Source organism: Semicossyphus pulcher, unplaced genomic scaffold (assembly GCF_022749685.1).
Source record: "Semicossyphus pulcher isolate SPU_LCO1_2020_fin unplaced genomic scaffold, fSemPul1.0.p SCAF_17, whole genome shotgun sequence".
Lineage (NCBI taxonomy): Eukaryota > Metazoa > Chordata > Actinopteri > Labriformes > Labridae > Semicossyphus > Semicossyphus pulcher.
The window spans coordinates 10,011,801-10,039,545 of record NW_027211681.1 but is presented as its reverse complement, the minus strand read 5'-3'; the positions used below and the strand labels follow the sequence as shown (position 1 = coordinate 10,039,545).

General features: G+C 43.4%; 1 protein-coding gene across 1 annotated transcript in view; it reads right to left on the bottom strand.

Annotated features, from left to right (window-relative positions):
• zcchc7 (zinc finger, CCHC domain containing 7) overlaps positions 1–24,646 on the bottom strand; it is a 48,021-nt gene extending 23,375 nt beyond the window's left edge. Inside the window, exons 1-2 of the mRNA XM_069665939.1 lie at positions 24,149–24,646; positions 21,389–21,608 (exon numbers count right to left, since the gene is read on the bottom strand). Of these exons, the coding sequence (XP_069522040.1) occupies positions 21,389–21,608; positions 24,149–24,646 (718 nt within the window). The remainder of the gene's footprint in view (positions 1–21,388; positions 21,609–24,148) is intronic.
• Positions 24,647–27,745: the final 3,099 nt, after the last annotated feature.

The window sequence follows — 27,745 nt, the reverse complement described above, 5'->3', positions numbered from 1 at the left end:
GGTTTGTTACAAAATAAAATTGTGCTCTGTGTGCTACATTCCTTTGCAGCTACAATGATAGTTACACATCTCTTTGTGTAACTGCTTAACCTACAGAAAAGAAAGTATAACAAAAGTAGAAACTAGGACTCAATAAGAATCAGAACTGACAAATTCAAGACAATATCCAACCCTATTAAGAACTCTAAACCCTGAGGAGCAAGTTTAGTTTCCTGTAAGAGAAGGACACACACACACACACACACACACACATACACACACACACACACACACACACACAGAAACTGACACAGTGGCAGCCCAGCACATCTGTATGAGAGTGGCACTAACAGCGCCCTGAGGGAGACCACTGTATTCTCCTCAGACCCACAGAACTGTAACTGACATCCAGAAATTGTAACGCACACACACACACACACACACACACACACACACACACACACACACACACACACACACACACACACACACACACACACACACACACACACACACACACACACACACACACACACACACACACACACACACACACACACACACACACACACACACGTGTACTCAGCATAAATTATGTGCCGATAGCAGCGACCCACACAGGCTCACATGCTTTCACAAACACACGCAGACACACCCACGCATCGACCCCCACGATTAGCTGGTTGACAGTCTTTAGCCTTTGGACAAACACGCAGCCTTGAGCCATAATCAAATATTACAGTCTCCTTTCCACCTCTCTCTCTTTCTTTTCTCACTCTCTCTATCCGGCCCCCTTATCGCAATTCTGCTCAGCCCTCCTTCTTTTGCTTTCGCTCTCTCCCTCCCTTGTTTTCTACCCCCCCTCTCTCCTCCACGGGTGTGCGGCTGCAGAGGGAGGTTATCACCTCTCTTCCCTGTCAAACAAATTAAAATGGCTGCTGTTTGGATGAGGCTTCTTTCTGCCACGACCTTCACCTTCCAAAAACACACACGCACACACTTTCAAGGAACTCAACGTCGTCATCATTGAGGCAAAAGCTTCTGACTTCACTTTAGATTATTTTACATTAAAAAAAACACATGAGCTTCATCTCCGGACAGTTTTTGAATGTCAGATCAGAGATGAAAATAACATTTGAGTAATAAAGCAGCCCTAGTTTTTGCTTCTGGAGAAAAAAAATGAAACAAGAAATTCAAAATAAAACACCTTGTTATGTGTTTCTTCACAGCAGGGCCCTTTCTTCCCTCCCTAAAGGACCAAACTCCCTGTTAGCCGCGCTGTGGCAGGTTCAGATCAGCTCGAGCCAAATTAACAGAGCAGGTTATTGACCAAAAGAATAATGATAATGACTTTGTCTATAGTTGAGGAGCCCTAAGACTTTTGGATCAGTGACCATACAATGTTACCAACAAGCAAAATGTATGTCCTGTGTTTTAGGAGCAGTTCCCCTATCATCTCTAAAAAAAAGTGACCCTGATACAGATTTCATAAAGAGCACCAAAGACATATAAAATCCAGATTTTAGACTGTGAAAGAACAACCATCAAGTAGCACTCATTTTGAAGTTGGTCAATTAAAACTTAAAGCTCCTGTGGGGAGTTTTTCTCTGGTTATGAAACAGACTGAAATTAATTCTGATGGCTCTATATGAGCTACAAAAGCAAACCAGACCATCAGCATCAAGATTGATTATTTCTATATAGTTATTTTTAATGCCTCAAAACACTGGCGTAGGTGTTTACATTTACCAGGGCAGGCATTGAAAGTGAGTGATACATACGACTGTTAAAGAAAGCAGGATGAGATTTTTTGTTAAAAAACGACTTACTTAAAACTTAAGCATGTACAGGACAAAATCAGCAAAGAGATAAGACGTACGGCTTTGTCCACAGGGGGCGCCAAAATCAACACAGGAGCTTTAAGATTAGAAACAATTTAAAGTTTTCTCCTGGATCTTACAAGGACTGGGTGGTTAAAACCAAAGTCAGTACTTTTTTAAAACTCCTATGCAGAGACGTGTTGGTGATAAATAATCTGTTGTCAAAACCTGAATCAGCTAAAAGATGTGATCAGCAAAAAAGCAAAATGAAACACAAAATGCAGGAAAGAGCGGCAAACAGGAAGCATAAGAATAAGAGTTTCATGGCGATACTCGCTGCAACTAAGACTGCAAGTTATCTTCATCAGTTTATAAATCTGCTGATGACTTACTGATTAATCAATAAGTTGTCTCGTCTCTCATGAGAGACGTAAACCAAAGTGTAACACAACTTAAGGACAGGTCTTGATTTGGAAGAAAACCTCAAAGATATTTTATTTATATTTATACTACACAAAGAAAAGAAGTAGATCCTCACATTGAAGAAGCTGAAGCTGAAGTGAACGTGGATCCTCTGCAGCGCTCACCTACTGTGAACAGACTGGGGGGCCTCAGCGACATGTGTGTGTGTGTGTGTGTGTGTGTGTGTGCACGCGTAGATGTGTTACACAACAACCAGCACCCAGTCAATGGGCAGCTTGAAAATAAAAGCAGGGGTGAAAGGTGTGTATGTGTGCAAAGAAGTGCGTCTGAGTCTGTGTGTGTGTGTGAGTAGGCGTTAGTGACTCAACGAAAGTCATTCCCAAAGCGTCTCCCGGGGGGACTCCCCAAATAAAGAGCAGGAAGCTTTCCCTTAATCTAAGGGCCCCCCATCTCACCAACACACACACGGATAAAGGGTGAAGCTCTTTGTCACGGCCGAGGAATCAAACACATGGGTGGGTGGGGGGGTGGAGGAGGAAAAGAAGAGAGGGAGGGTGGGGCAGGGTGGGGGGCTGTTGTCTGTACACTGGGTGAAAATATGCTAATCAACCTTGAGGCCCCGTTCAAAACCAAAGCATCGGAGCCGCGCGCTTCATCGTGGCCCGACTGATCTGAAGGAGTCTGGAGCTGAATTAGCAGATGGCTGCGGCTCCACCGAGCAGCTGAACGGGCTCGAGAGAGGCCTCCGCCATGTTGGCTGCAACTGCTCCGTTTCAAACGATCTAATGGTGAAGCGTGTCTTAAAAGTCCAGCGAGCGTATAAAAGTTGCTGCCTCAATCGGGGTCTGAAGGAAACAGCTCCACGTGTGTTCAGGGAAATGATCGTCCGCGAGAATCTGAGGGACCGCTCCAAAGCATGAAGGTTCGACTGATGTTGATTCTCCAGGACACATCGTACATTATCACATCACTCGGGCGACGAGGGAAATTCGACACAATGGCGGAAAGAGGGGGGAGACGGAGAAACAGAGGGAGGGAAGGATCAGGGGAGAGAAGGCGACAGATGCTACCTGTCTGTCTCATAGGTACCCAGATTACTGGAAGATGAGGAGGAGAGGGGAGGAGGCTGCGTGCCAGTTCATCAGAGCCGGCAGAACACAACAAAACACAGAAATATGTGTGTGTGTGTGTGTGTGTGTGTGTGTGTGTGTGTGTGTGTGTGAGAGAGAGGTGCGAGGGGGAGCATGTATGTGTGTGTCAATGCTCTGAATCTGTCCCCTCTACCAGTGAGAGCCGAGCAGAAGTGTACGTGTGGCTAATGAACCATGAACACCCGGATCTCCTGGGGTGACACGCACAAACACACACACCAACACGCACATACACACACACACACAAAAGGGAATATAAGTGGACCACAAGCGACATCCTGCTCACGGGACGAGGCTCGGGCAGGGGGGGGTTTAAGTCTGATAACACAAGGACGAGAGAGAGAACGTCATGCAGCCAACCTACCTCAACTGTAACCATTAACCAGTGTCCTACAATGTGTGTGTGTGTGTGTCTGTGTGTGTGTCTGTGTCTGTGTCTGTGTCTGTGTGTGTGTGTGTGTGTGTGTGTGTGTGTGTGATCATCAAGCTGCTCTCCGCTCCGTCACGGCATCATCAAAGCCTCAGACCGGCCCGCTTTGCCCCTGCCCTCTCCTGACACTTAAACAGGCATCCCAAGCCAGCCCGCCCCGTTGTACCACACTGTTGCCCATTAACACACCAAATAAGGTGTGCACGCACACACACACAAACACGCACACACAAAATGGGAGTGAAAGAGAGGCCTTGCCCGCCGAATGGAGGTTATGTTTGATACTGAAGCGACAGGACGGATAAGAAACACTATACATGACAATGGTGAGGGTCAGAGGGAGTGTGCGGGCTGTGTGTGTGTGTGTGTGTGTGTGTGTGTGTGTGTGTGTGTGTGTGTGTGTGTGTGTAGAAAAAAAAGTGCTTCCTTTGTGACATCACCCTTGCCCTGCAGCCTCGCCCTCCGCGAGGTTAAACACACCGAAATGTTGGCTAAGTCAGACGCACACACACGTAGCTCTTCCTCGCTCTTTTGTGTGACAGAAAAAGTCTGGCCGAGGGTGTAAAACACAGCAAAGAAGAGAGCAGGAGAACAAGTGGGATGAAGAGAGCAGTGAAAGGGAGAGAGAGTGGGGGAGAGGGGGAGAGGAGGAGGGTGAAATGCATGGGTATGAGGCCATAGAGCACATTACTACACAAAAGAGAACCCGGTTGAATATCAAGTCCAGGTAGCAAAGACAGACCAGGTAGAGGAGGACTGTGTGTTGGTAAGAGGGGCGAATTAGGCATAAGAGGAGAATGGCGTGTGTGTGTGTGTGTGTGTGTGTGTGTGTGTGTGTATGGATATTTTCCATGCAGGGAATAGATCAATAGCTGTACAGGCCTATTATAGATTAAAGCTGCAGATTTCATTTGGCTTCATTTCATGCTTTCTGTGCCATCTTCTCTGATCTCTCTGTTAGACACACAGACGATGTGAGAGAGACAGTCACTTTTAAAGGGCCCTTAGAAAACTGCTGACTGACATGATTACGACCTTTAACCTTTTAAAGCTCATTTTCCAATAGTTCGAAAACAAATGTGATTAATATTAACTGAGGAATGTCTGTATTTGTTGTTGTTGTCCGTGCTTATTACGCTGGCTTGATGTAGGCGACATTAAGTAACATATGGAGTGTTGCAGGGAGGACATGTTTCTGTAGGCTGAACAGGAAGTTCCATTGAAAAGAAACCAAAGGCATTTATTTCCATTGGAGTTTAGATGTGGAAAACAAAACGTTGTTAAACTATTCATTCAGGCAGAACGATTCAAAACCTTTTTCATGATGAAGCCATAAAGGAACTACACAATGGTGGCATGACTAACAACCACCACTTAGCTTCAAACTTCCTGGATGGGGTATCTTTGGTCCGATGCTTAAAGCTTAAAGAATTTCATTTTTGGTCTTTGACCTAAGAAAACAGAATGAGAACTCATTTTGGGGTTTTTGGACTCGTTCCTGCAGCACTCAGAAAGTCAGGTTACATTTGGTTGCTTAAGTTGCGAATCAAGTAACAAGCACAGAGTCCTCATACAGCAGATGAGCTGAGTTTTTTGAGTGTGTTAGTCTGCAAATAAGACCTATGGATGTTTAACTGTGATTGATCTATTGTCAGTATAGTAATAACTCTTCACAGGCTTAAAACTGAGACCACAACCTGCGTATTTAAGACCTGGCCTTGCTGAACTCAACAAATACTGACAAATTTAAGGCTCAATCCGAACCAAGGCGATATATTTTCTCTACATCATCCATTACTAGTCTCGTGCAACTCATCAGTAGACGGTAGCTCAGTCTGTAGGGACTTGCCAGTTTAAGTCCCGGTACGGACCATCCATGGCATTGGGGCTGGTAGCTGGAGAGGTGCGAGTTCCTTCCCTGGGCACTGTCGAGGTGTCCTTGAGCAAGGCACAGAATCACCGACTGCAGCCATGTGCGGCCCCCTCACTATGACACCTCTCCATCAATGCATGTCCATAGGGCTCTGTTTGTGCATGACTTTGTACCATAGAGTATATAAAAACATGGCTGACTTGACAGCTTCCTAAAAGGGTATTTTGGTGTCAATTTTGTACAATGAGAGCAGATGGATATGTGCCGTCCATCTACAGTCATTGGTTTGTAACAAGAGGGGAATTTTCCCTCTGGGATTAATAAAGTAAATCTTCTTTTTCTTCCTCACACCGGCTAACCTGTCTCTTTCCAAGTATCACGGGGCATCGCTTATGGTCTTGCAACATGAGCTCTGGTCTCTTTCTGGCACAGGCGTTACATGATGCTAGAAATCTGCCTCGTTCACAGTCCAAGAAGCTTCCTGAACGTACCAGATTGGAATGCACCATCTTTAGACGTTTTGTGATTTTACACAGGTTTCTGTCTTTGCTAGTTAATGAAAAAGCAGAATGCAGGCGGATGCCATCGTCCTGCTCCCTGTTGAATCTTCCTCGTGTTCGGCCATCACATATTTCATCTCCGCCCGTCTCTGATTATCCGCCCCTCCACCCTCTGCCTGACAAGCCGAGCGTTCACCCCCTGCCAGCCCTTGCCACCTCCTCCCGTTCCTCCTCGCCCCCTTCCCCACCATGTTGGCAGCCAGGGCAGGGCAGGTGGCCAAACCTGTCAGTCAAAGCACCGTCGCCACGCGGCAATACCGCAGACACCAATTACTACACAGCAGGGGCGCGGCCTGGCAACCGCATGGCAACCACATGGTCCAATCAGGGTACACAACAACAGGGGCGAGAGCAGGCCAAGAAAAGTGAGCGAGGCTGTTTGTGTGTGTACATGTATGTGTGTGTGTTCAGTGTTCAAGTTATCCGAATCCGAGCGTGTGCGAGTCTGCGGGTTTGACAGGTTGTGTCTTTTTAATATCCGTTAGCGCTTTTTTTTAATGGAGACTTTGAATTCAAACACACAATTTATCTCCGTGTGTCGGTTCATAATCAGTGGTTCTTAGTAAAACACACAGTCCTGAGTCATGACCTGTTCTGCTGCTCGCACCAATCACGCATCTGTTTCAAAAAGAGGCTGAAATTAAATTTGACTTATACAACGGGTGGACGGGTCCGAGCCTACGACACAATAAAAGGCAACAAATGTAAAAGATCTCATTTATAATCAGTTTTTTTCAGCATGTATGCTTTGTACTTTTCACTATGAAACTTTGGGCCTTACCCTAGTAAGAGCAACGCTCGAATTTCCCCCTGGAGATAAATACAGTATTTCTGATTGTGATAATAAAAGCCAATATACTTTTATAGTCACCATATGATGACATTAGTGAGATTAGTTAATAGCTTTGAACATGGACTAAACGTGGAGGTTATAGAAACCCACTTTGGGCTGGGAAATCACGACATTACACAACATTATTGCTTGAGAGGAACAAGAGAGCCATTACTTTTAAATGAATGTCAGACATACTATAAGTGAGACCAACATTGTGTAATAAAAAAACCTACCTGTTGGAATGGATAATGTCTGGATCCAGAAAAATTTATTATCCTAAAAAAATGTGAAAAAAATTTCGAGTTGAGCTGAAACAATAAATTGAGTAACGTAGAAGTCGATTGACATAAACCCTAAAGAAAAACATGAGCTTGTTCAGGCGACAAGGTTTTCTATTTCTTGTGCGATCGTTTATTAAATATGTTTGGGAGGTTTGTTGGGGGAAATGAAGCAATCATGATAATATTGTTGGGCTTCAGGGAAATTCTTACTGGCATTGTCACAATTTTCTTTCATGTTATTGGCCAAACAAAAAAAATATAACCGTTTTGAACTGTGATTTTAGAGTTCTTACACAGCCGCCGACATAACAAGAATATGCTATATGCTCAACATGCCCATATCTAGGTATGAGGTCAGTAACACAGTCTGATAGCGGAGCGCGCTAGTCAACAAGTGTTTGCATTTCCTGGCTTAAGTCGCACACGCGAGCAAATAAATCACTGTTGATCAAACTGACCAAATTATTCAGGAGCCCCTTTTGTCTTCTGCGGCTAAACCCGCTAACACACCAGCACACAGCTTCTGGAAGGGGCAAATATATTTCAATAAAACCAGTGAGTTGCAACCTCAATTTCATTTTGATGAATTTCCTCCTGCGGGAGTGAGCCAGGCGGAGGGCGGGAGGGCGGAGAGGCGGGAGAGGGGAAGTGGGGTGATGGGGGCTGGGAGGCAGATAGAATTTTCATGATTGTTATTTTTGTTATTATACAGCGGGAGACGGGGGGGAGGAAAGGGGTAGATAAACGGCGTTGGTTAATCTGAGGCGTTTTGCGGAGCGCTCCATTATCGGGCAGGTTGGGCACGTCGAGGGGGTTATTTTTCCGAGGGATCTTTGGCCCCGGTAATTAAGCTCCATTCAGCGGGCCCTGTTCCCCAAATTAAAAATTTGTCATTAAGTGGAATTTACCATAATGCCTTTTTATCTGCCGGCGCTTCAGCGTGCGTGCATGAATGTGTGTGTATACGTGTGTGTGTGTGTGTTTGTGTGTGTGGAGGGTAGAGGTGAAGGAGGGGCAACGGGAGAGGGCAACCAATAAGGGTGTTACACTGTGGTCACACGCACATACAAACACACACACACACACACACACACACACACACAGAGGAGAAAGGGCAAATTGAAAAACTGAAATAATCCTGGACGGCAGCAAACGACTGCATGAGCAAACAACATACACACACACACACAAATGTACACACACAAACACACACACACACCCTTCAATCCTTCAAATCCACAGCCTTTGGGGTAATTAAATAATGGTGCTTTAAAGTTTTAATTTAGATTTGGCTTTTTCCTTCCTCCTCCTACTGTATGCCACACAGCGCGCACACACACACACACACACACACACACACACACACACACACACACACACACACACACACACACACACGCCCAAACAGTCACAGCAGGTTACAGACTTCATCCGGTGAGATAGACCTCGATGGACCGGGTACATTGGAGAGAGTGAGTGATTGAAGGGCAGAATCTCTGTCTCTATAGGCTTTATAAAACAATACAATTATTAGTCTTTAATTAGAGCAGCCCCTCTGTGGGACGGGGGACAGACGAAGAACAATGGAGGATTAGAAGAGGAGCTCCTAATATGGCTCTTTTATCTCTTCATTCAAATACAGTTTTAAAGGCATCCAGCTGTCCTTTCCAGCGGGCAAACTTGGACGTTGGTGCTAGATTTGGGAGAGAATTGGTACAAAAAAATATCAACTATTACTTTTATGTAGAGCTGCAACTACATGGGATTTTTGTAATTAAATCGTGTAGAGATTATGTCCTAAAAATATTAATGTGGCATAAAATATCAAAAACGAGGTGGCGCAGGGCGGCCAAGGGGTTAAACGCCCCCGAGTCCGAGCTCGAGGGGATCTTTGTTGCATGTCCTTCTCAACTTCTGTCAGCCTGTCTTAAAATAATGTGTTTAGTCAAAGCATGAGTCAAAAACATTTTTAAGGCCAAGAATGAAAAAACCTACTTATGTGACAACAACAAAATGTTACTTCTTCACTTATTAAATAACACAGTTATTAATAGGGCACCAACGACTGTTGTATTTAGGCATGTAGATTAATCAATTCAAAATGTTCCTTATTAAAAAGGGCAAAGAAAGAGCAGAAATTGACACCAAAACATAAAATTAAAATGGTAGTGGCAGTATGACAATGACCTAAAAATATCCAAACTACAATACAAGATGTATTCGCACCACAACAACCCAATGACCAAGACAGAGCTCACATACTGGATGCTGATACTAAGGTATGCAGTAAAGTGACCTCTGAGGTCATGTGATGAGGTTAAAACTAGGGGTGGGAATTGAAGGGTAACTCACGATACGATATATCACGATGTAGGATAATATCGCGATTCAGTGATAATTGATATATTGCAAGACAATCATATAATCATCACGATATCTGATTAACTTCTTTTTGGGCCGATTCATTTCCGTTCACGTTACCCTCATTCATGTCACAAGCGCCACTGCGAGGAGTCATGAAGTTGTGACACGGTGAGTCAAAATCGTGTCAATTAATACATATCGATACTTGTATTGCACGAGTCAGGAAGACGATATATTGCCGTATTGATATTTTGACCCACCCGTACGTCAAACTATGCACGGTCATGTTTACACGAAGTCATTCAGCCTTCATTTCCAGTTCTCTAAATAACAAAACATGTCATCACAATTGCACTTGACAACTGAACTGAACCTGTGATCCTGTCAATCTGAAAATACAACACATGTGTCTCTGAATGCCACTGGAGAGTGGGTGTGGGGAAATAAGGCCCTAAATGAACAGTGGTGGGGCTGGAGGAAGAAGAGGAAGAGCAGAGCAGGAGGGTGAAAGGGAAGACGGAGAAGGAGGAGGGGGGTGGACAGATGGCAGAGGTTATGCCTGGCTGCAAGGGGCAAGACGGGAGGAGGCTGTTCTGGGTGTTCGGGGTGCGTGTGTGCGTATTACTCCCACTTCTCCACATCCAGAGCTCATCCTTAAGAAACCCCTCCATCCAGCCTCTGCTTCCTCTCCCTCGCCCCATTTTTCTTTGATTTCTGTCCCTCATTCTTAATTTTTAGATGTCAAACGTTCACTAAATCCATCTGAATAAAAGTATTTTCTCTTCCTTCCTGCTCTTGGCTCAGTCGGCTCCATATCGACATGAGGTTGTTTTCAGTGATGAACAAAATAATTAGGCCGGCCTCCTGCGTGTGATTGACAGATAAATCCTGGTTAAGGTAAACTACAGATAGAGCTGAACAACAACATCCTGTCAAAATCGGAAAATGTGTGTGCGTGTCTCCCTAAAAATCCAGCGCAGGGAGGAACGGCAGAATGGCAGGGGGCGAGCAGAGAGAGAGAGAGAGAGATAGGGGGTCTTATTTACTGTCGTTTAATTTGCTCCCCTCTGCTCCGTCCATCCCTTGGTTTTTCTGACAGGTAATAAAAAGCAGGAGCTCTCCTGACAAGCGCATTTGAATTTGGATTGAATAATATAACTGTAGGGTTTCCCACATAACGCTCTGTCCAAGCGTGCAGCCCCTCTGCCTGCCAGGGTGGGAGTTTAGTGTGTGTGCGTGTGCATGCACACACAAACACACAGAGGCTCTTACGTCATGGTAGTTAATGCAACAATTATAATGAATTCCTGCAATAGCCACCATGCCAGTATACCTCTCCTTTATTCCCTCTTCCTGCTTCTCCTCCTCTCCTCTCTGGATCCCTTCATCCCACCTCCTCTCCTTGTCTTACCTCATCCACCACTCACCCTCCCTCCCTCCCTCCCGCTCTCGGTAGCTGCTGAAATCCCATTCCCCGTGGGGCAGGCTAAATTGAATTGGCGTGTTTATATGAACAACAGGGCCGTTGCTTTAATATACCTTAGAGTTTATGCCTAATGCCTCCCTGCTAATACCGCTGGAGCTCGCCGCCCTCGCTCGACACACGCCGCTTTTATGGAAGTCATAAAAGAGACAGAACGGCGAGGGAGGAGGATGGAGAGATACTCCGGGAGTGTGTTTGTGCTTGTAAGTGAGAGAGGAAAGAGGTGAGGAGGCTGTTAATACATCGTAACAAGTTATCTGTTTTATCACACCTCTTTGTGTGTGTGTGATACTGTAGGATGATCTCACACACACACACACACTAAGCCCTGCAGTGTGGAGTGTGAATGAAAAGAAAAGAGCAGAGACAGAGAAGGAGGAAGATTTTTTTAAGATTAGTGAGTAATGCTGAATAAATATCCGGAGATTTGGTTGAGGGAGTCAGTCATGCTCGTCGACTTGCAAACATCCTCCATTTTCTCTCCGTCTCCCCCCCCTGTCTTTCTCCCTTTTCTCCCCCCCCCCCTCTCCTTTTCTCTTCTGGCCCGGTGTCAGCCTACAAAAGGCCCGCAGTACAAAGGAGAGAAACAGGCCCGAGACACTCAACCCAATTACTATTGATCAGTCTGCACTCAGAGGAGAGCAATGCGCTCACCTGCACACACACACACACACACACACACACACACACACAGGCATGAGAGCGCGCATACACACAAATCTGTCTGGAGACAAAGTCCTGTTAGGACAGGGGTGGGTATTTGTTCACAGCTGATTTGTAACTCTGACACTCAGGATGTAACCCATCATCTTTGGCTACATTATATTCTCTGTTTTGACTGTTAGGTTTGTAGTCTTTAAAGTTAATTTTCATTTTTGGTGCTAAAAGAAAGCAGATTAAAAACAGTGGTGATAAATCACAGTTTTATCCATTTAAGTGTTCAGGTCAAAGTTCTTTGAGTGACACTCGCACAGAGGATTTAGACAAGAAAGAAATACGAAGGCAACACCAACGAAGAAGAAATCAGAGAGACACGTCTCAGGCTGGATCTGTCGTGCGTTGGGTGACACAACACAAACATGTAGGCGAGGAGAATATCTAAACATGACATAGATTTACTGGATTCTGTTCTGTTTGGCTTTTTAAATGTTTGCATTGTAAATACACATTTAAAATCTCCTCTGATCACGTTTTTCCTCTTCCACCATATGTGGACCAAATTTTTAACAGTGCAAAAGATTGAGGGTTATACTTTAATACAAATGTATCACTGAAGTCTCAATCCTTCAAGGCTAGAAAATCTACCCCTGATAATATTTTTAATTTGCTGTTGGCAGCATTAAAAATGTTTTAAATTCAGAAAACGAAACCTGGATTCTTGGCAGCATTATTTTAACCAGTTTGATGAGTCTTTACTGTGAGCACCGATTAACACACTTTTACATTTATTCCACTGTCTTTGACATCAGTTAAAGTCACTCCTGGTAATCCTATTCACAAACTATTCAAATATAATAGTCTAAGAGGAGACCAGGACCTGTTTAAGCTGTAAAATCCAAATACTTTTCCATTTGATGATCCCCGACTGAAGTCAAAACACAGCCCTGCTCCTAGGTGTGCGCACAGACACACACACACACACAGAAACGCACAGTCTGACATTAAGGCAGTGATGAACTCTGCGTGTTGTCTGGAAGCCTGCGCTGAAATATCAATGACTAAACTCCCCAACGAGTAGGTAACTATCTCCTTCGCTCTGATTTTATCCTCAATAATTAATTTTCTCTCCCAACGCCGACTTGGGCTTTATCGGCCGCTCGCCGCCAGAATCTCAGCATTCCATTTAACCATAATCCCCCGGATAAAGGGGCGGCCTAGGTGTGCTAATACACAGACACGCATGTGCGCAGGAGCACATGCACGAGCAAAGACTTCCACTTCGTTCATAGATCCATAATGTAATAAACCAGGTAGGTATATGTGTGGGAAAAACCTGATGCTAATGCTGGGTCTCTTTTACAACAAAGGATATGAAGGCCAATGATAATCACAACATTTGGACACATGAGGCCTCTCTGATGTATGTCTGAATATGAAGAGAAGGACACGGTGTTCCCTCCTCAGACAGATCCCACATACAGCCTGGATTAGCACAGGGAAGCCTATAGCGTGAATCCTGACCCTGCGAGGCCGGCATAGCAACAGCCGCGTAACCAGGGCCTGGTCTGGTCGTATGGAAGGATGGTCGGGAATGGGTGTGGAAGGAAAAAAAGAGATGGGAGGGTTGGATGGAGGGAGGGGTGGAGCTGAAGGGTTAGCGGAGGAAAGGTAGAGTGCTGGTATGGATACGGGCTGATGTTGAATTTCTGAAATAACCTCGGCTTGTGCTGGTTTTTACAAATACTCGAGACCCGATAAAATATCTCCCGCTTTAGACCACATGAAATCTTTTCATTCATGATCACATGATGCAAGTATTCTTAATAATCATCCAGACTGAGGCTACATGCTAGCATGCATGCGTAAGGGATGTCAGTGACTAAAGTCTTATTGAGAGGCAGTTTCCAAAGGTGACCGAGGACGCAGCATCCAACAAGCACGACACATTGCTGCCTGGCAAAATGCAAGTTTCAAGTTTGACTTTAACCAACGCAACTACTAAAAACATCATTAAATTAGAAGGTTTGAGCAAAAATGTTGCCATTATCAAATGTATTTAGGCACGACCCATCTCATTCATGTTATAATTGACTCAAGCACCATTTAGATGTCAATTTTCAGATATTTTCTTGGACAGAAATACTTACATATCCTCAGCTACGAGTTAGCATCTTCCTCCATTGATAACTGCTCAATTCTTTAGCATGTTAGCGTGTTGCACCTAAATCCCTGTATCTAAGGGCCTATTAACAGGCGAGCTCTCACATCCTAATGGGACTTCTAATTAGTGTTTTATTGAAGGCAGGTGTGATGCAAAGGTCAACCAGTTTAGCAGTGATTAGAGAGCACTAGCATCAACATATAGCACTGAAACAACACATGCTAACAGTGTGTAAAAAAACCAGATTAAAAAGGGGCGAAGCGATTAGCTAAGGCAGAACAGAAAAGGTGAAGGGAAAGTGAGTGAGAGAAAGAGAAAGAGAAAGAGAGGAGGACGAGGGACGGGCTCGATTGACTGAAATATGTTGAGTGCCAGCTCGGCCAGACCAGGCCCAGCTGCTCCGTGTCTGACGAGCGCCTTAATTAAGAGACACGGGGAGAAGCCTTGGAATGGCCGCGTACACACTGCCAGGAGCCTCTGGAGAGGAAACTGCTAAACAGGCACACTTGTGTGTCTTTGTGGTACACTGCCAAGAATCTCTCTCACACACACACACACACAAACACACACACAGACACACACGGTCATCCTCTGGGACCTTGTGAAAAACATTGGCCAGCTATTATTAGGCAACCCTTTTGCATACCAGAGCAAGTGTACTACCCCTAAATGCGCCTTGTCGTGTGTTCTCCCTCTTATCCTGTTGACTGTTAAACTGAACTTCTGAGTCCAAAACAGCTTCTTCTTCTGCGAGCGCTGGTGCTCACAGAAGAAGAAGAAGAAGAGGGGAGAACGAGGGGGGAGAGAGAGAGGCTGATTTTGTGGATCCATGACTGCCTTTCCCCACCCCTCCAACCTCACCCATCCTGCTCGCCCCTCTTCCTCTTCTTCCTTATCCCAAAAACGTATTAATATTAATACATATCCCTCCAAACCCTCCCCCTCCTCGCCCTAAAAAAATATCACCACCCTAGGCTAGCAGTTAATAAAGCCCTCTCGACGACCCCTCCCAGCCCTGAAAACCAAAGAAAGACAATAAGGGGAAAGTTCTCCGGCCAAATAAAAGAAGAGAAATTAATACAGTCCCACGGGAGCTCCCTCTGTCCCACTGTCACCCCCCACAATAATTTGATTTCCTATTAAGTGATTGCTTAATTATAAAGATTATTATTGGTAATTGTAATTGACATTTTTTTCTCCTCTGCCACTCTCGCCTCCGTCCCTTCCTGCCCGACCTTTCATAAGGTCTTAGAAGAAATGACGGGCGGTGAAAATGCACGAGGTAGGGAAAAAAAGATGGCCTAGATCAGGGCAGGCTGAACGCCACGCAAAAACACCGTTACAGTCTCACACTGCAGGATAAAGTGAAGTTTTATTTAATCATACATGAGCGTGTGTCGGTGTGCGTGTGTGTATTCGTCTAGATGTCTTATCCAGTAGCTTCAGGGCACAATGTCTGCTGCAGGTCTCCTTAGAAAAGAGAGTCTTGCTCTCAGCGGGGTCTCCTGGTTAAATAAAGGTTAAAGAAGAACACGGGAATTCCCTCTTCTCGCTCCTCCTCCTCACACACACATTAAACTACAGTAGGGACCCTCTGGTCTCCTGGTTATTACCCCTTCCTCCAGGCTACGGTTACTGAAACAGGAAGTTGTATGTTCAGTTAAACAAAAAGCACCTTTAGCTGTAAATTCAACATTTTAGATGCCCAAAAATCAGACATAAATACCGTACAACTATTTATTTAACGTCACATTCTTTCTCTATTCGGAACTAAAGACGGTGAAACTTCGTTCCAGTGGGTCAGGGCACGCTTATTGGGCTCACCTCAGGCGTGGTGAGGCTGACACTGGCTCCCTCTCACACACACACCTTCACACTCCAACACACACACCGTTCAACCTATCACACCTTCACTTTCTAAAATGTTCTTTCATTTCCACAACGTTAAATATTAAACCCGAACTAAATATCTTAAATAAGAGCCGAAGTCTTACGTCGAAATAAAATCCATCAACAGACATCATTTGGTTAAAGACGCTGAGGCTGTGTGTGCGTGTGTGTGTGTGTGTGTGTGTGTGTGGTAAAGTCTGAAAGTTAAGTCGACATGTTTTTTCTACTAGATTATATTTAAATTGAAGAACAAACAGCCGCATTAATACAAATGAACACCTGCATCCACAACCGCAGAAGTCTGTGGGTGTTTTTGAGTCAAAGTTTCCAAGAAAAAAAAAAGAGAAATTTTCATAGATTATTTTGACCAACTTTCAGACAGGATGGCTCGTCCCTTACAGATGCTGATAAATGTGGTATTCATAAACTCAGATCAGCATGAGAGAGAGACACAAGGCAGCAGCTGAAATTAAAACACGTCTGCAGTAAGTAACAGCTGGGTTATTCGTCTGATTCCGCCGAACGAACACAGAACATGAATACAGTTTTATTTCTATAACTACGTAAAATGCACCGTTTTACTTAAATAACAGCTTCAGTAAAATCCAAACTACTTCAACATTGACTTAAACCTTCAAACGTCCCGATGAACATGTGCTCAGAAAAACATAAACAGCTGTTCCACTGAATTCGAAAAACACAACATTGAAACCAGAGCTGTGGTTTTCATACCAGCCCAGCTCAGGTCAAGTTCGAGACTGTGAGAACTGACACACAGACTGACAGACGATGCTGAACGATGACTTCAGCGCGTGCAGCCAGAAACCTGGCCGTGTTAGAACCACTCTGAGATCTGGAGACAAACCGGCCCTGACCGACAGAAACACCGTAGCCGATCCTTTTCAAGGCCTGTCTCATCCACTTTGGCTTACCCACTAGCGTCTCTCTCTCCGTCTGTCTGGGGCTCAGCCCCGCTCTGCGTCTGTCCACCTAGATATCTCTGGATTGAAACTCTCACATCTCTCCTTCTCGTTTTGGATTTCTACTGACTCCTTCCTGCTGTTGTTCAATGTGTAAACAATCAATTTTCACCAGCTCGAAGGAAAATGCTGGAAAAACTAGAAGCCGCGGGTCCATGGTGAAGATAAGATGTCATGAACGAGAGAGGAATAACGAAAATTGGACAAACAGAAAATGTCCTGACACTTCACTGCCGTTGTGTTTTTTAGGTTAAAATGAGAGCAGAGGTGAGTTCAAGGGCAAAAGCTTTTACAAAACACTCAGACTATATCTTTGTTGTTTTTAATTGCTCCAGCCGATTTTACCATCAAACATATTCAAATATAAAACCTCTCAAAATCACAACATAGAGGCCAAATGTTGCATTTTATTTTGAAAATATAAAAAGAGGAAACGAGAGATTTTGGACACGACAGCACGGCCGCTCGATGAAGATAATATTCATATTTAAAAATACATAGTGCTACCAGTTTACGGTTATCATTACATTTCAGCGTTCAATCCAAAGCTTTATTTAAAACAACAGCATCTGGCTGCAACTGCATGTTTTTACAATTTATTTTGCATGCGCTAATATTAGGCCTCCATCAGATTCTCATCTGCTTTGCATATCCTCTGTAAAAACTGGATAATACAAGTCAAACTATGGCACAGCGATTTCATGGTGTGTGTGTGTCTGTGTGTGTGTGTGTGCCTGTTCAAACACACTGTGTGGTAGTGTGGGTGTGGCGTTACACCTCGTGTGGCACTGGGCAGCCAAGATAAGAGCTGATCCTATCCATGCCTCCCTTCTGCAGCGCCCGCCCGCCCACCCACACACCCACAACATACACGCTCACAAACGCACACCCACACGACACACACTTTGTGTGGTACCCAACTTGCAATTTACACATTACAATCCTGATGCCCGCAAACACACAAAAACTAAATCCATATTTCCGTCTGTTCGTACAGTACGCTGGCATGAGTTGCGATGACTCACACTTCTAACGATACAAAGGCCGACTGAGGTCTCAGAGGGCGAGATGCTGCAGGGAGAAGAGCTTCAGGCCCAGAGTAACATCACTTATTCACACATGTATGAGTGAAAACAAGTCGTACTTCAGCTTTAACACACAAATTTGACACTTTTTTTATGCATACACAATCTGAACAACATGACAAACCTGTAAAGAACAGAGACGATACGATGACGACAAGAGAAAAGAAGAGCTTACCTTTCTCATCTGTGAGATAGAGAGAGCTAACCTTTGGGTACAAACACACAAACGACTTTCATTGAAGCACACCCACACACATTCACACACACACTCTGATGTGATCGGCCACCCCGATAGTGAGCCAGAGCTGACTCTCTAAGCCTCAAACAAAGTTTGGTGTGCACTGACCACGACCGAGGGGACAAAAAAAGCGAAGGAGAGAACTGGGGGGAGCAACAGAGAAAGAAAGAGAAAAAAAAAGTGTGACCACTGAGTGAAGTTTAACCACTTACGATTCAAGTTTAGCTCCAGCACACCCCGCCTACACTCCGGATTCATTCACGGCCATGTACACGCACACACCTCTCCGGGTGGGAGAGGCACTGAGCTGGATTTTTGGGAAGGCCGCCTTTTTCTCTCTTGTTCCATCTGGTTGCTGCTGCATGGCGGCCGGACAGCCAGACGGGCCTCGCTCATCCCCCTTTTCTCTACTATCTTTTCTCTTTCCCTTATCCAGTGTCCCTACAGATCCACCCCCCCCGACAGCTGCCCCTGCACGGCCAGGTGTCAGATAGCTGCTCGGCCTGCGTGAGCATGTGTGTCCACGAATTTGATATAAAAAAAAAAAAAAACATATGTGAAGAAGTGAGAAAAGATTAGATTGTAAAAGTATGTGAACAAGTGACAGCATGAAGGAGGGAGAGAGAACAAGAGAAAGAGGATGAAAGGATTCAATTTCTGTAGGGTGAAAGAGGAGGCTAAGTGTAGTGAATGTGATTTGATGGTGATGCTGAGATGGGGTTTAGGCGTACAAATACTATTAGTCACTGCTGTGCAAACCTGTTACTCACACACTTACACTAACACACACGCTCACACTCAGAAACACTCGGCTCCCGGGCTACAGGAGTCAACATATAAAAACAGAAATCAATCTGTATATGTGTCCGACAGCCCTGGGTTACGGATGCAACTGTTACTGTTGCCATATAAAAACATCAGCAAGCCATATTTCAGTGACATTAAACTGGTCTTCTTCCTCTCTCTTTAAAATGAAAAAGGTGTCTGAAACAAGTCAGTGTACTGTCTTGGATGAGAGCAGAATTAAACCTACACATGGAGGGACAAAGAGGAGAATTAATCAAAACTGTGCCCTAGTTCCATCACAATCGACCAACAGTTCAAAGGTCATATTGAAGAGAGAAAAGCAGCAAATTGTCACATGTAAGGAGGGAGAACCTGCAGCTTGTTTGCCATGTCTGCTTAAAAAAAAAAAGATAATATACATATTAATTTTCTGACGATCGACTTCCTGACTACATTTTTCCTGCACGTAATGCCTTTGTCAATTAAACTTCATAAACCGAAACCTAAACGTTTGTCAGATTTAATAGTTCTTATCTGTTGTTCGCCAAAGTCCCTTTAGCTGTTTTAATGTTTTGCAGTTATGACTGGCTCCTTCATTTCAATTTTGCAATGCACTGTGGGATAACAGTCTGCATGAAGAGCACAATTAAAAATCAATTGTCAAAAAGTACAGAATGAAAATGGATAACGCTTGCATCCACCTTATTATAGACTTAGTAAGCAGATGCCGGCCTACACATATTATAGAGTATGTATGACATTTTTCACAAGTGTATTCCTTTTGTTGAAGTTATCAGGGGCGGTTAATTTCAGCTTTAAAACACTGGAAGCGAACAGAGCTGCTGTATTCTATTTTTTTCGTATCATCTACAAACAGGACGAAAAGATTTGATTCCCCTCTGAATTCAGTCTGACTCTCCTTCCCTGTCTGTGGCTCTCAGCTTCGAGGCGATCTGTTCCTGCTGAAGATGTACACCTTTCAAAACGGCTCAAAATGTATTGTTTTACCTTGACACCTCACTGTAACGCAAATAAAGTGTGGATTTGTGGGGGACTACTTTGTGGATTAATATCCATTTGGTGCTCCTGTGAGTTTTTACGGCGTGGCCAACAGCTGCTCTTAACAGCTGCACCGTGAAACAAGCTAAACCAGGCTTTGTGTTCAAATTCAATATTTTGGTTTTTAAAGGAATTCATGACATCACGATAATTTAATTTGCCACTTTTTCCAGTGTGAACACACCACGCTAAAACCATGTATGGTATCAAATTAGCTCCCAGCCCACAACTCGTCCTTCAAATTTCCTTGCCTTCATTTCCTTTTTCTCTCTCACTAAACCCTCCCCCATTCCTCCCATTTTAAGACCCCTTCCACACCACACCCATGACCCCCCATGTGCAGACACGAGGTCAAGCTCCAAAGATCACAGAGAGAAGCCAGACGAGAGAGAGAGAGAGAGAGAGAGAGGAAGAAAGAAAGAAAGGAAGAGACACAGAGACCTAAAATCCTCCTTTCCTCCCTAAAACCAGGCCAAAACCTCGAGCCTTCCCGCCAGCTCCAGACCCCCTCCTTTAGCCCAGTTGTGTGTAGAGGAGGCAGTGAGCACTCTTGCAGAAACATCAGCCCAGGGAAATTCAAATGAGGAAGAAACAGTGAGAGAGACACAGAGAGAGGGAGATTGGGAGAGAGCACAATAGTGAGAAAATAGGATAAAAAGAATGAGATGGGAGAGCGTTAGGTAGAGGAGGAGAGGGAGGGGGCAGCGGGAGAGGAGCAGGAGAGGTTGCTGAGGCTGCAGGTTAAGATAATGTGGAGATCTGAAGAGATTTGCAGGGAACATTTTTATTCATTTTTTGATTACTCCCATCTCTCCCGACCTCCCCTCCCCTCTCCTCCTGCGTTGTTCTCTCTCCGTTTGTTTGTTTTTGGCATTAGTGTTATGACTGTTGGTCTGCGAGTGTATGTACACATGCATGCTGATTAGAAACTGGAATATTTTATAAACACAAATATTCACACTCGCACAAGCCTTCACGCACATATCAATACATAACGCACACAAACATACTTAAAGATGCATCAGAGGAGCGAGCGGCCCGGGCAGACGGTGCCAGGAATGCTAAGAGCTTACAAATTCGTAAACATGCAGGCACAGATGCTGCATGTGTACATACAAACATGCACGCGGCGTAGCCCAGCGCTGTGCCCGCTCCTTATCAACGTGCTGCAGGTAGGGTTAAGTGTTCTGAATGAGCTGGACCGGACAAAAATACTCAGTGCGTCCGTTCTCCCGGTCACACACATTCAAAGCGCACAAAAAAGGCCTGAACAATGAAGATCAAAGCGAGAACAAATGACACACACTGATGAGGCCACACGTAAACACACCTGCATTGCTGTCCGACCCTCCCTCCAGGTTGAGTGAGATGGAGTGGTCTTCATCCTGCTTCCCTCGACCCAGGATCATCCAGTTCTCCAGACCATCCGAATCCGACGAATCGGAGGAATCGGCCGATTCAGACTCCGACTTTGATTCCGACTCTTGTGAATCAGAATCTGAGCTGCTGGAGTCCACAGTCAACGGCACGTTGAGACGTTTTTGGGCTCCCTGGATGACCAAAAAATCATACAGTAGATGTCAATACAAAGCTTTCAATGGTAGCATAAAGCATCCCCCCCCCTGAACAGATCATAACACTAACTAGCTGTGCATTGAAAGTGAAAGAAAATAATAGGCAAATGTTTAAAATGATTACATTCAGCTAGAGTTGAACTTTGGGGCAATGACCCATTACATCAGCAAGTCATTTACTTGCATTGCTACATGCCACGCTGATTGCTGCTGCTTGACAAAATCAGTCAGCGCAGTGAATTCAGAGTAAAGGAAACACTGAATGGCCAAAAACTCCCCTTTCAAGACCAACAACCATAACATAGATGTTGTTTTGGGTTAAATATTCAAAGACGATAAAAAAACAAAAAAACAAAAGTGGGTTGATGCTGTGCTGAGATGACATGCGTGGAGTCATAACATAGTTTAATCACACTCCACTGTAGCTGGGAAATCCCATCTACAGATACATTCTTGAAACTTGATGAGCCTGACAGCAGAGGCATTTATGTTGTAGTTTTTAGCATATTTCTGTAGAGGGAATATTTACCCCTTATGCTTGACTATTATACTGTTGTGTTTTGAGATGTTAACATACTGTGATGCTACATTCCATCTCAGGTCCGCTCTGCACCATTTTTCTTTAAACAAATTTAAGTGGTTGGAAAAACTAAACTAAGACTAAAGCCAGGGTGCATTTCAGCATTTAAAGGAAGTTGGTTCATCTGTTTAGAGAATAGTAGTTAAAAGCAGCTTTCCCAACAGTGTGCGGTCCTGACTTGCAGTATCTACAGTTTACAACTTCCTCAAGATCAAAGGGTCCTACTGAGTTTATATTGCTCGATGACAAATGCATAACAAGTTGATCACTGGCCGTCAGTGTAAAGATTTAAGACAGGATGATGTGATCATTTCTCTTGGTTCTTATACGAATATCTGGCAGCAATGTTCTGAACGTGTTAAAGTTGTCTTTTTGGGAAGAGCAGACAAGGGAAACCATTACAATGGTCCACCCAGCTGGAAATGAAGGCATGAATGACTTTCTCTTAGATCTTGTCTGGACATGAGACCTCTGATTACTGCTATGAGTTTAAGATGATTGAGGCTGCTGAAGCTCAGATCTGAGTCTCTTAATAACCCAAGACTTCAAACTTGGGTCTTCATCTTTTAAGCTCTGAATCCAACAAAGAACAAATTAGAGAGATAATGAACTTTATCCAGCTGTTTACCTGCTCTAAGCAATAGTAGAGTGAGTCTGATGAACGACAGTTCAGAACTTGGTCAAAGAGCTATGTAAATCTGAGTGTCGTCCTCGTAGCTGTGTAAGCAACATTATGGTCATATATAAATTGACCTAGAGGGAGCATGTACAGGTTGATGGCAGTGGCCCAAGAATAGAACCCTGAGGAACTCCATGCCCAGATCTGCTCAGATTCATGACCACTAATGGCAACATAGCCTCTGCTGTCCCCCACTCTGTATTCAGACATGTTTATATAAGATGATGTATTACACTTGCACAACGAGGCTAAACTAGCAGTGCATTGTGATACAAGAACAATGCTTTTTCTTTATTTCCATGTCATGTACATGGATTATCAACTGCTAACGATTCAGTTTGTTTGCACATGCAGCTTTAGTATCTGTCTTTAAGTACAATATAATATATGTAGCAATAAAGTACAGATTTAAGACCCCTTTTGCAAGAATCTCAGAATTCAGCAACATAAGCTAGCAACAGCTGATACAATTTGCTAGTTAAAGGGGCTAAATGTAAGCTTTTACATACATTAATCAATCAAATATCATTTTTTATTGCCAATGTGTGAAGGGATAGTAGAGGAACTGATAAACTGAAACCTTCCCCAACTTCCTCCATTGGCCCTAACAACTTGTGGGCTGATTTTTATGTAAAGCACTCGGGACGTTTTTTCCACGAAACAAGAGGATGTGACGTATCCGCACGTTCGCGAGTACCTCTGCCGAGAGCTCATTCTACGCCTCTACAACACGAGTCAACGCAAGCTGTGAAATAGAGATGGATAATGCCAACAAAAGACCGGCACCCACAACAACACAAACTACACACAAGAATAACCTAAAAACGTTTTATCTAGTGAAGCCCAACTAACCAAACTGGAATGTGATCTACATCCACCGAGCATGCTCAGTTTCGTGTGTCTTTGGCAAAAACCCTGGATGCTTGTTCATGTGTGCGAGTGTCCGCGCGAGCGTGTACAAGAAGGTTGACTGCAGTTCCCTCAACGCCCGACCGTGTTGCTATGGATGAGGATTTTCTGAAAGTTACATATAGCACCTTTAAGTCGACATCATTACAGAAGGCAAACTCTGGAGAATTTGCTTTGATCTAAAATTATGCCTCATCATTTTCTACGAATTTGAGTAGTTAATCTTCCACTGTTACTAATATAAACTCCATGCTGCATTAAAGGAAATCTAAGCAGGTGAAACAACAGAATCAAACAGTTTCTCGTACACAAGCAATCAAACACAGTTCATTATCTTTTGCTCTCTACCTGTCCAGCTGGGGTGGAGGTCTGCAACCTTCCAACGCCTTGACCCTTTAGGGCACAGACACCTTCATCATCATCAGCACTGTCCCCCTCAGAGATGGAGATGACATCAGGGCTGGAGTCAATCACAATGACCTCCTCAAAAAGTGATGATGACCTCTGACCTTTGGGTTTACTTTTCTCCTTCTTCTGTTTCTTCTTCAGGTGTTTCCGTAACTGGCTCATGTCAGGTGAAGGAGGCCTACTTTCTTCAGTGTGTTCCTGCTCTCTGTCAACATCTGCAGTGTTCTCCATCACCTCTGGCTGCTGGCTGTCCTGGCCCTCCGCCTCCTCTCCGTTCTCCTCCTGCTCCCCCATGTCCCCGGCATTGGAGGAGTAGTGGAGCTGGCTGTAGAGGTGGAACTCCAGCTCGCTTTCTGCCTCGGACCCATCGGAGTCGGCATCATCCTCTTGATAAAGATCATCCTCCAACTCCTCCCGGTCCTGGTACATACAGTACATCTCCCCAATACAGAATCAGCAGACACACACACATGCACACACTTTTACGACACTCACACCTGGGGAGACGATGAGGCCAGTGGCAGAAGCAGACTGCAGGGAAAAAAACATAAACATACCAGATGAAAGATTATAGTCATCACAATAACTAAAACATTATTATATATAAGGCATTATATTCCACAATTTACTTACACTTTAAAATTATAATTAACATGCAATGTGTAATAATATTGTAATAATTATGTCATATCAGTGTTACACCTTATTAAATAACATGATATTTTCATTCTCACTTTCAGGTGAGAAAGCAGTGACAAATAATTATCACAATTTTTTAAAGCCCTATTTAATGTGTCTATCCAAAAGCCAAAACCACATCACATTCAAATCAATTTAATTTATCATCAAACTGGTCCAACATGAGAAAGAAAATCCTTGTTTCATAGTCTCTTTGGTGAAACAAAAAACAAAGGGTAGACACACACACACACACACACACACAGAAAGAGACACATTGAAGACAGTTAGAGTTAGGCTACATTAGGCACTATTTTCTAGCCAGACACAGACTTACAAATGAGAATCCAGAAGAAGGAAATGTCCAAAAAAAACGTACATTTTACAGTAAGAATTGACATTAATTATTGATTAAATTCAAAATAGTTGCAGTTAAATTTTTATATTCTGTAGAAATTAATCAATAAATTGTCAAAATTTAAATGGAATTGCCAACTTTCTTCATAGTGAATAATTGGTTTGAGTCATGTATTATAAAAAAAAAAAAGTATTCTCTTCAGCTTCATAAATAAATGACTATCTTTGTGGTGTGGGTAAAACAAGACATTTGAGGAGGTCATTTTGGGCTTTAGAAACTATTAAACATGTTTTTGAATTTATAGGCCAAACAAGAATCGATTAATCCCGACACTCATCCACATATGAAGATTACCGTTAGATGCTGCCCTAAGTAACAACATTCAGTAACCTCAGACATAATTCAGAGATAATAAGGATAGGATTAATTCAATAGTTTTAAACCAACTCTTGAGTCAAGCAAGATGATGAAAATCAAAATCTTTAAACGTTTAAATCCTAATATCAATTATAATTTTTTTTAAAAATCAAGGTTTCAATCCAATATCAGTTTTGTTTTTACTTCATCCTGTTTTGAATATCTGTATGTCAAGTTTACATTGAGCATTCTCAACGCCTAATCCACCTATTACAATTCAGGATGTCCAATTGTCACATTACAACCAGATTTTCTAACAATCCATGTCATGTTAATGCTGTTATGTCTTCTCTTGTCTACAGCGGTGAACTAGATGTGAAGAAAAGTCATCAATTACTGGAAGTTCACAGACTTTGGTCTTGTTCTGAAATCCATGAGGGCTTGTTAACAAAACTAAGAGAGAGCAGGGTTCTTCTGTACTGTCATTTTAAAATCTAAATACTGCTTTGTCAGAGTCTTCTTGCAAGGAAACAGTCTGTATTCACCTGTTAGGTGATGATGTCCACACATGTTAACAAGACAAAGTTTGGTGGCCCACTCTGAGTGTTACAAACTGTGAAATTATCCTCTTAAAAGACTATAAAATACTATAAATGACACAATGTGTTGCAAATTTTTTCAAATCTGTCTTTCTAACTCTGTCGCTGTCTTACATACACACACACAGACACACACACTGGACGGAGAAGGGGCACTGGCCCATTGCTCTGTCCAGTCCTGCGTGTCTGTGCCATGATGGCTGGAGATGATTGGCTCCCAGACCGCACACACGGCAGAAACGCCACGCTACACGGTCACAAGCCGGTCGCCGGGGATTAAAGGGACAGAAAGAAGAGTCTTGCCGGCTGGTGTGGGAGAGCGACAGTTTTGAAGTTTAGCGGTGCACAGAGACCTGGAGCTGACAAATGACTGGCTGTGTTTTACACTGGTGGATGTAGGAGTACTTAAAGCCCCAGCACAGACATGGTCCAGCAGCACAGGTGTGTTCACTTAATCCGCCCAACTAAAGCCGTGCTCGGGACTGTAAGGGTATATATGGACAGTACTTGATTGACACCTTATGGACTGTACTGTTAGCTTTGTTGCATCTGTTAAAGAGGGTCAACTTAAAGCACCATGATTTCAAGAGGTGTTTTATGCAGGACATATGTTGATATGTCATGCTAGGAAAAGTACGTGTGTAAATCATAAAATTAATGATGGCTGAATTTCAGTTAGCTGCTCTAGTTTCAGGGTCCTGATTCAGTGCATGTCGCCTCTCTTTCACTGACATACGTATATGGCATATGGAATACGTTAAAATATTGTTAAAGAGACTGTTCACCATCATTAGACATAGTCGGTCGTTGGAAAGAACTACAAGCTGCTTCATCTTGGATTTCTAGTCTAGGTTTGAGAGAATATTACAGAAATAACGCCAAAAATTGCAGCAGAGCGAGGCCGAGGCCTGTTTGCATGCAGTCCTGGTACATATAGTCACTATTTCCAAAAATCTGCCACCAATCTATAAAGAACAGATTACATCCATTCAGACAAAGTTGGAAAAAGATGAACTCTGAATTTGGAAACACATGCTTGTATTAATCTGTCATTCACGCTTCAATGAAAGAAAATGGGTTAAAAATGTTATAGAAAGAAGATGTATTGTAACTGTACCCAAGGACAAGTGAAAAATGTGGAAAATATCCACAATAGCATGCTTCAGTTTTGAGGTACTTTAAGAGAGTATTTCAATTTGATGTTACTTTATACTTCTATTCAACTAGCTTTCAGGAGGTAAGGTTTGTACTTGTGCTACATTTACCTAACAACTACAGTTACAAGCTGACTTGTAGTTTATGATTTACCATGGACAATATACAATCATCTTATAAAATGTGATACATTGTAAAAGATTATACAAACCAAAAGTAAATATGGCAGCTGAAATTAGTACCATCTTGACTAAATACAAGATTAAAGCATATACTCTTGTCTGTATATCTGATAACTTCTGTAGGTCCTTTAACTTTACGTAATATTTATGCATGTGAATATATATTGTTTTTTATAATGTCATATAGATGAAGGTGTCTGGTTGCCAT